A 9,718-nucleotide genomic window follows, 5' to 3' on the forward strand; every position below is an offset into this window, starting at 1 on the left:
ACAACAAGCTAAATAAAAACAGACACAAACTACAGTGTACAGTACACATACACACACCTGAAACAAAACATTTGCAGACAGCAATTATTGCCAATGACTGCTTTACTGTTATTGTAGTGCGATTCCATAAACAATTAAAGTAATATAAAAAATTATTATTTTATTTTTTCTGCAGACGTGAAAACTTCACCCCAAACTGCAACTCTAGGGTGTGCATGCACGTTGGCATTTCCCCAATGGAAAAGCTGCTGGGCAATCACGGTTTGCTTGGAACTAGAGCCCTGCACGGGCCTCAAATCTAGGCCCTAGCCCGGCCCTGGCCCGAGACGCTCAGGCCCTAGCCCGGCCCGTGTCCGACAGCTCATCATAATTATCAGCCCGAGTCCGACCCGAGCCCGTTTTTTTTTTTTTTTTTTTTTTTTTTATACACAGCTGTAGCCTGGCCTAGGGCAAACTAGCTATTTGCAGCCATTAAAATAGGTTCGTTTTGTTAGTTATGTTTCTTTTCATTTCTTTATTAAGTTAATTTAGACAAATGTTCGGTTTCTTTTTGTTTTTTTATTGACGACCAAGCAGCCGACAGCGAGTTAAAACATGTTTGATCCATTTAGCCTCTCAAATCAACACTTTACTTGGCTACAATAAAATCCATAAAACACCTTAAGCATATCACACATAGACAGTTATAGTTTAAACGTTTATTATAATTTTTTTAAAGCTGAGGCAAACTGCTCTGCTGCTCATAGTCGCAACAGCGCTCGCAAACGAAATGAGCTATAGTCTAAACAAATCAAATAAATGACATTAAATTAAAAACAAACATGCAGATTATCTTACCTCAAAAATCAAGTCTTCACTACAGAACATGGCCATTCTTATTTCCAATAGTTTCCAACAGACTGATGAAAATAAAGTCATTTTCAAACGAAAACCAACAGCCCCCTAACACGGCTAAGAACAGTTTCTTACAGAGCATCGTGATGAGAAATCACAGCATCCACAGTGGAAGGTTTTAATCCAGTCGTACTTTTTTCTTGAACTATTCCAGCTGCGCTGAAGTCACGGTCGCTATACTTCTGCTGCTGGCGGGGACACTAAAAACAGCGAGCCGGTCGCGCATATCTTGGGTCCTGCCGCCGGGAAACCTGTGTGCGTGCGTGTGTGTGTGCGCGAGAGCGAGCAGACTGTCATGTGTCAGTCATATGTCAGTGTGATAGGTTTAAAACGTCTTTCTATGTTTGTTTTTCCATCGTCAACTTTTCATATTTAATTTTAATACATGTCTGAAATAGGTTATAAAAAGAAGGATAAGCCTAAAACAGGCCCGAGGCCCGGCCCGCGTGTGAACTATGACGTGAAAACTGGCCCGAAGCCCGGCCCTAGGGGCGTAAATAAGTCGGGGCCCGTCGGGCTCGGGCTGAAATGCAGGGCTCTACTTGGAACGAGGGAAAGACTTTCCAATTCCCTGAGCAGCTACGCCATCTCCCTAAACGGAGGAAACATATGATCCCTAGCAGTGGTGAGGATGAGGGAACGGATGCTGACATGGTAACTGCAGAGACCCCATGTACTTTAAAAAGTCTTGTGGCGCTCGAGGTGTAGAATGACCTGCTGCGTGAAGAGAATGACAGATTGAAAAAACAATTGGAGAAACAGAAGCAAACTTTTTCCTTCTGTCAAATTTCTTCCAGCTCTGACAGAGTTCAATATTTTACTGGATTGCCTGATGCTGCCACTGTCCTGTTTCTGGAAGCACTTCTTTCTAAATTCGAGTTACAATATCATTCTGATTGGACTGTCCAAATGATGCCCCTAGTTGATCAATTGCTACTGACCTTAATGAAGCTTAGACTAAATTGCGCCCACGTAGACCTTGCAACAAGGTTTAATTGTAGCACGGCCACAGTAACCAACATCTTCATCACCATCATTAGTGCCCTGTATGACGTTTTGTATGCAGGTTTGCTTGAGAACAACATCCCCAGACTGCTTCCATCCCTTCCCTAACTGTAGGATCGTGCTCGACTGTACAGAGGTTGCCGTCTCTAACACAGAGAGGCTTGATACACAGTGTCATTTGTACAGCCAGTATAAAGGACGAACCACACTTAAGGCTTTAATCGGTGTTGCGCCTAATGGAATTATAACCTTTGCCAGTGACCTGTACGGTGGGAGTGCCTCAGACAAGGCAATAACAGCTGACTGTGGACTTCTCCAACATCTACATCCTGGTGATATGGTTATGGCAGACAAGGGCTTCACAATTCGGGACATTTTGCCAGAAGGAGTTTCCCTGAACATCCCGTCTTTTCTCGTCAATGGACAGTTTACGCAGGAGGAAGTGAACAATAACAGATTGATCTCAAAAGCTCGGATACATGTGGAGCGTTCAATTCAGCGACTGAAATTGTTTCACATTTTGGTCCACATTCCATATCAGTACAAACAAAATATAAACAAGATACTTAAAGTGTGTGTGTGTCTTACAAATTTACAAACACCCATTCTCCGTGAAATTGGATGAGTTAAAGGTATAGTTCACCCAAAAATGAAAATTAGCCCATGATTTACTCACCCTGAAGCCATCCTAGGTGTATATGACATTCACCCTTGAACTTGACTTAACTCTTTTATACTAGTGTCTTTACTCTAGTTTTGTACGGCTGTCTACTACCGAATGCTAGTTATTTTAGTCGATAAAGTATTAAATATCATCGCTTCACTTCAGAAGGCCTTTATTAACCTCCCGGAAGAAGAATGTCATATACACCTAGGATGACTTTAGGGTGAGTTAATCATGGGGTAATTTTCATTTTTGGGTGAACTATCCCTTTAACTGTATTGTACATGAATTACTGCATATTTGCTTGTAGAAATCGTATTAAAAAGTAAAAAAAACTGGTTAATGGGTGTAATACATATGTCTGTATATAAATAACTATATATAGTTTTATTTGATTACTCTTTATTTGAAGGTGTCAATGTTACAGTGTAATTATATATTTAAGTACTGAGTAATATTAATTAACTACATGTACTTTCTATTCGGTTGTTAAGTCTGACGTCAGGTGTGACGTTTAGCCTACAAACTTGTATAATAAATAAATTACCTTGCTTGTGTGAAATGTCAAATGTTTATTTATTTTAAAGTTTAAAGGATTAGTTCACCCCAAAATGAACACCCGCTGTCAGATAGGAACAGTCCCCTCTCTTGTATAACCATACCAGTGCGCTCAGTGTATTCCTGCTTTGCCCTTGGCTCATGGAGGATTCCCCAATCACATGCCTAGGGGGGAGGGGACAAATACCACTTAAGTCTTATGCTGCCTTCACGTGCTGTGGAAAAGATGATATTTTCCACTTGTGAACTGGTATTTACCAGTGTGTTGTGTTCAAGTGCTTTTATGATATTTTCCACTTGTGAACTGGTATTTACCAGTGTGTTGTGTTCAAGTGCTTTTGTTGTCGTAATGTAGGAAAAAGATGGACTCACAGTTCCAGACCTGTTATTTGCCTAAAACGATTTTAGATTGCTCAAGTCATCTGCTACAGCAAGAAGATGATTTGTCAAAACTCAAACGGTAAATAATATGCTAATGCTGTATATTTTCTAGATCATGAATAGTAGATATTTTTTTAAGGACAAGGGAGTTAATAGAGCTAATATTTCTGTTTTAGCTGCAAATGCTAGGTCTACCCTTATGTGAAGCATAGCTACTAGCCTAATCTTTCCTACCAGCTCAAAAACAGTGAAGGCCTACCATACATACACGCATGCATTAAATGAATAACTGACCCCGGGTTTTTGTTTTCTAAAGACTTGTCATACTACACTGCTTGGAGCAAGACAATCCGGCGGTCTTAAAAACCGGAACTGCCTGGAAGACTCTTCTAAACATGCAGGACAGCACATTTAAGAGTCATCTGAGGCTCACCAGAGAGCAGTTCCACCTATTCTGCAATCAATTAAGGCAACATGGGATGACTGATGACCACTCACCAGGAGGTCCTGCAAGAATTCCTGTAGAGAAAAAGGTGGTGATGCTGCTTTGGTATCTCGCGAATCAGAACTCATTTCGTGAGATCTCTGTTAAATTTGATGTCAGTCAAGGAGCAGCGCATAACGTCATCATTGAAATGCTTGACCGTACATGTGCCATTGCAGAACACTACATTGTCTGGCCAAATGACTGTCAAAAGACCATCCAAGCAGCTCTGTTCAGAAGGTCGTGCGGAATTGATGGGATAGTTGGTGCAATTGATGGATGCCATTTCAGAATCCAGCGGCCACCTGTTAGGGGGGGGGGGTTATTTAAACAGGAAGGCCTACTATTCTGTGCTGCTGCAGGGTATTGTAGACGACCTAGGAAGGTTCACAGATATTTTTGCTGGGCCTCCCGGTAGAGTACATGATGCACGCATGCTTAGGCTATCCCCATTCTTCAATACCCATGAACAGAAGTTGGGAGGCTACAAACTACTCGGGAATGGTGCATATGTCTGCAACAGCTTCCCATTCATTGTCACTCCAAAACGCGACAATGGAGCCTTGGGTGAAGATGACTTGCGCAGAAATGCAATGATATGCAGTGGGAGGGTAATAGTGGAACAGGCGTTTGGCCGCTTAAAGTGTAAATGGAGACGGCTCCGTGAACTACAAAACTCTCGTGTAGATGTAGTTGTGAAAGTCATTGTAGCAGCTTGTGCGCTTCACAATATGTGTATTGGGGAGTCTGAAAGTACATGTGATGAGCACCCAATCAGGTGCCCTCGTGAAGAGGATGAGAATGAATGAACATTACTGTATGCTACAGTATTTGAATATGAATATGCTACTAGCCTATCCAAACTCATTTTTATCATAGGCATTCTATTTCATCCCCTGACACTTTTACTATCATCCAAGCAAGTTAAAGCAATGCCTAACATGTGAAAAATTCTGATTAACAAGTTAAAGACTTTATGTTCAGATGTAAAAAGAAAACAAATCAGACAGTGGTGTGGTTCCTTAGAATCGTTTAATTTAACGACTCTTTTCCACAACAATTCAGAACACTATCTTGAAAATAACTTAGCTGTACTTTGATGCTGTTTGATTTCAACGTAGTATATTATTTGAACATATACTATATTTTTGTATTTTTTTTAAATTCTTTGTTATGAATCTCTTTTGTAAACAAGTAAGTAGTTGTGTAAAAATAAACCTTTGAAAAAATAAATAAAATCTCATTTGTAAACATAACTCATTTTCTGTAAACATAAACTCTTGTAAAAAATATGTCCAGCACCTTTAAAATAACATAAAATATACAGAGGTGTAGGCTTCATTAAAAACAGGCCTAAAACATAAACAGTAAACAAAAAAAACAAAATCAACATATTTTTTATCTATTGTTGCTCATGGGACTGCTGCAGCATCTGCTTGAATAAAGCATTAGTGGTTTTAATTTCCCCCATGATTTCTTCGTGTCGGCGCTGCGTGGCTTCCTCGCACTCTTTAATGACACGGGACATCACCTGTGTTATGTCTTCACGACGCTTCCTCTTCCGTGCCAAAGCACTGGTGTGAGGAGGTGATAAGGTTGAAGGCCCTGCGCTCTCAGAATCTGAGGAATGTGCAATGGAGGGAGAAGACAATTCTTCCTCAGTAGAAGAGTTGCCGAACATCAAGGGTTGCTTGAAGGCCTCTGGCCGCCTAACAGTAACCCCCTTTGCTGTCCCGATTACCGGGAAATCTACGTCATGATGCCCCCCAATAAGTTCCCCCATTTCTTTGAAAAACTGGAACTTGGTAGGAGCTTTCCCTGTGGATGCATTGTTGTCTACTGCCTTCTTGTATGCATCTTCCAGGGTGGTCCACTTTCTGGACACCTTGTCTACATCAAAATGCTGGTTGAACTGACTTTGCAACTTCGCCGCAATTTCCTGCCAGAAGGATCGCTTCTTCCCCCTGGACATTTTGATCCTGGAGTTTAGTTCAGCGAGGTTGCGAGGAAGTTCACTGTCATCTTTCATTAGATGTTGGCGCATCAGGTCAATCAAATAAAGGGTCTGGTCCCTGGTGAAACCCTGGTTCTGGGGCAGCTCTGCTGTAGTGTTCTCATCTAGATAGATAGACAGATAGATAATTTAGATAGATAGATAGATAGATAGATAGATAGATAGATAGATAGATAGATAGATAATTCAGACAGACAGACATACAGACAGAGATAGATAGATAGATAGATAGATAGATAGATAGATAGATAATTCAGACAGACAGACAGACAGATAGATAATTCAGACAGACAGACAGATAGATAATTCAGACAGACAGACAGACAGACAGACAGACAGATAGATAGATATATAGATATATAGATAGATAGATAGATAGATAGACAGATCATTTAGATAGACAGATAGATAGATAGATAGATAGATAATTCAGACAGACAGATAGACAGACAGACAGATATAGATAATTCAGACAGATAGATAGATAGATAGATAGATAGATAGATAGATAGATAGATAGATAGATAGATAGATAGATAGATAGATAGACAGATCATTTAGATGGATAGACAGATAGATAAATTCAGACAGACAGATAGACAGACAGATAGATAGATTCAGACAGACAGATAGATAGATAGATAGATAGATAGATAGATAGATAGATAGATAGATAGATAATTCAGACAGATAGATAGATAGAGATAGAGATCCCCTAGGGGAACAAGGTTTTCAAAAGTAGCCTACGACTAAAACACAAAATGGTTAGATTTATGCTTGGCAATTAAGTTACATGCAAGTTATTTTTTCAAGCATGTCTGCAATTACCAAGCATAAATCTAACCATTTTGTGTTTTATTCATATTTAACGGGTTGGTGTATTGCAACATAGCCTAATGCAATAGATTAACCAAGGGAATATAACTGCATTTCGTTATGCGAGCGGGCACTCACCTGTTTCAGAAACAGAAACGGGGGGAACTATTTGCAGAGCAGTGGTGAAATCATGGTCCATGTACAGGGTACTTTCCCCTTCCCGTTGATAGAGCGTTTGGGTTATGGGCTGGGTCATCTCCTGGTCCCAGTAAAGCATGGTGTCGCTGGCGTACACTACAGACAAAATACATTCACGTGAGTAAATTGCCTGACCGCTCATTACTAGGAGGCTCCTATCGACTGCTTGCTAGCATCTGCTCTGGGTAGGTAACACCAAACATAACTTTATTTTTAAAACTGACACTGAGTGTTAACGCATTATATTACAATTGTTAATGACACAACATTGTATAGGCTACAAAAACAATCCGCTAACAGTAGCAAAAAACGTTTAGTTGTGTACAATGCTTACCATTCACAACGCTTGCGTCGCTCTCCGCCATGTTGAAAAGGTCAAAGGTTATCTCATCTCGGCAACTCGTGCATCAAAATATTCTACGAGTTGCCCAGTGGAAAATACCACATGAGGGGGTGTTCATGTGCATTTTCCACGTCGGCTTTTGGTATTTACCATAATTACCATAGCACGTGAAGGCACCATTAAGTGTATTCTTAGACACAGATGCCTTCATTTTAAATATTCATTTATTAACCACAACTTACTTTAGATCCGTCTTTGAGGTTGTACTGGCCAAGCAGGGTTTTGAATAAGGAAGGCGGGTAAGACTTCCGCTTGACTGCTGCCAAGACCAAACCGAAGTTACTTGCTGTAATCCTTTTCTTGCGATATGCAAACCTGTTAAAAGAAACCAACCATGACAGAGACCATTTTTGCTCAACAATTAGCATTACAGTTTCATGTAAAAACACACCTAATCAAGGTCTTCAGGATTGTCTTAGACGAGTAATGACAGCAGAATGTCATCAGGGCTAACTTAGTTATGCTTGTGTTGTCTGTTGTTTACATGCGTTTAAGTTTCAGCGTGTTATGCTCTCAGAACCACCATAATTTTGTTTTTATTAATAAGCTTTCTTACCATGATGCGTTCTTAGCCTGGCCAACTAATTGCTTCCTCAATCTGCTGCTTCTCCTGGTCATTGACAGCACATAGAGAGCCTTGTCCTCAGCTTGGACAAAACCTGGGCTGGTCACCAGCCCATCAAATGTCTTGATTGGCAGCATCTAGATTTAAAGTTAGGCACAAGTCAGTGAGGTGTCCACATCCTTAGCCACATAGTGTACACAAAATACATTTGAAATGAAAGCAAAGGTTTACATACATACACACATGTGTGTTGTTTACCACATTTTTCATGAGCCTAAATTATGTAATGTTACTTTTTAACTATATTACTCAGTTTGAAACCCCTGGTTCAAATTTTACAAAAATTCACCATAACAGTGTACACAATTATGTGTTGGATGATAAAACCCTAGCTGAATTGTCATTGATTTAATCTAGTGTAATTGTGATGTTTCTGCTAATTTTAAGGGAACATAAAAGTACAAAATTAAAAAAAAAACATACATGAAAAAAGTACAAACTTAAAAAAAAAACATACCTGAGACGGCTCTGGACTCAAAATCCACCCCATCCCAGTAAAACGACCAAGTTTCAGTAAGGATGCCTGAGCCCATTCTTTGTCCTCCTGGGTGACAGGTCTTTTGATGCCAGCTGAAATAATGGTATAAGACTGGTTATAAAAATGAGTCATGATATGATCATTCATTTATAGCACACAATCTAAGCTTTTAAAATAAATAAATAAAAAATCACAGAAATGTAAGAAAATAATTAAAACCACCCAACATCAACAAACTTATTACAAACCTCGTGTTGTGGATGGTGTCATCTCAGACACTCTCTTGCATGCAATTTCGTCCCCCTTCGGAGTGCTGGCTTTCTTCCACACACATTCCACATCGGTGCGGGACACATTTTTCTCAACCCAAATCAACAAAGCTGCCATATGATGGCACTTGTCTCTGCCGATTGGGCACTCACATTTGCTGTACCTGACTGCCTGGCTCTCAATGTGCACCTGTATTGAAAACAATTTAACCATCACCCTAACACTTTCTGGGCTGCCAACTTTTGAATTTAGCTTGGAATGAGAATTATGGAAGGGGAATTGGGGGATGTAAAAAAAATATTTTGCATCACAATAGGTGTATTGTGATTGTCACAACATTTTAGAAACTAAAAATAATTTTATTAGGTTAAGTGACAAGATGTTATAATGTTTACATGGTATTTCTGGTAAGCTAGGTTTTTTATTATTGCTTGACACAGATTTCACAATTTCAATTATTTTATTGTGATTTGATTCAATATTGACTAATTTGGATAAATATTTGGTACACAAGATAGCCGTTAATTTTTCTCAGGAAAAAAAAACTCACTAATGCTGTAAACACAGAGAGCCCTATCAGCTGGTTAAAAATAACTCAAAATAAATAAAATGCGTTTTTTATTAAAATAACTTTATTTAATGATATAGGTAAAAATTAGGGGTGTAACGATTCGTTTTAACAACGATTCGATTCGTATCACGATTTATGGTTGTCGATACGATTCAAGGACGATATTGGTTCATTAAGAACGATACGATCCGACACGATTCAGTGACTTGAAATCGATTCAGTAACTTTTTAGACAAAAATTCAATCAGTGTGACTGAAATGAATACTTGGATACTGACAGTGCAGGTGAAGTTTCCAAGATTCCTGTTGTTTCTTGTAAGGGAATCAGGTATCAATGAATTATGGATATAAATAAAA

The 9,718-nt window shown here is 39.4% G+C and overlaps 1 protein-coding gene and 1 pseudogene across 2 annotated transcripts; one reads left to right on the plus strand and one right to left on the minus strand.

The window, feature by feature from the left end:
• The first annotated feature begins 3,897 nt into the window (after positions 1-3,897).
• On the plus strand, positions 3,898-4,914 carry LOC307008870 (annotated as a pseudogene). The gene has a single exon. The product of its transcript is annotated as an uncharacterized misc_RNA (transcript).
• Positions 4,915-5,416: 502 nt separating this feature from the next.
• On the minus strand, positions 5,417-8,972 carry LOC307009221 (uncharacterized protein). The gene is made up of 6 exons (XM_079632825.1): positions 8,769-8,972; positions 8,500-8,612; positions 7,974-8,119; positions 7,600-7,732; positions 6,955-7,110; positions 5,417-6,104 (listed from the first exon to the last, which is right to left on the minus strand). Exons 1-5 carry the CDS (start codon positions 8,905-8,907, stop codon positions 7,069-7,071), a joined length of 573 nt encoding a protein of 190 aa, XP_079488951.1. The 5' UTR covers positions 8,908-8,972; the 3' UTR covers positions 5,417-6,104; positions 6,955-7,068.
• Between the last annotated feature and the right edge of the window lie 746 nt (positions 8,973-9,718).

This window comes from Phoxinus phoxinus, assembly GCF_949152265.1.
Source record: "Phoxinus phoxinus genome assembly, chromosome: 13".
Classification (NCBI taxonomy): domain Eukaryota; kingdom Metazoa; phylum Chordata; class Actinopteri; order Cypriniformes; family Leuciscidae; genus Phoxinus; species Phoxinus phoxinus.

What these genes read in the sequence shown, in the direction of transcription:
- LOC307009221 (XM_079632825.1), bottom strand. Translation starts at nt 8,907, where the DNA reads ATGGCAGCTTTGTTGATTTGGGTTGAGAAAAATGTGTCCCGCACCGAT. An exon ending in CAGGCTAAGAACGCATCATG is followed by an intron (nt 7,733 to 7,973) that starts GTAAGAAAGCTT and finishes TTCTTTTAACAG; the next exon opens with GTTTGCATATCGCAAGAAAA. An exon ending in ACCTCAAAGACGGATCTAAA is followed by an intron (nt 7,111 to 7,599) that starts GTAAGTTGTGGT and finishes TTTTGTCTGTAG; the next exon opens with TGTACGCCAGCGACACCATG.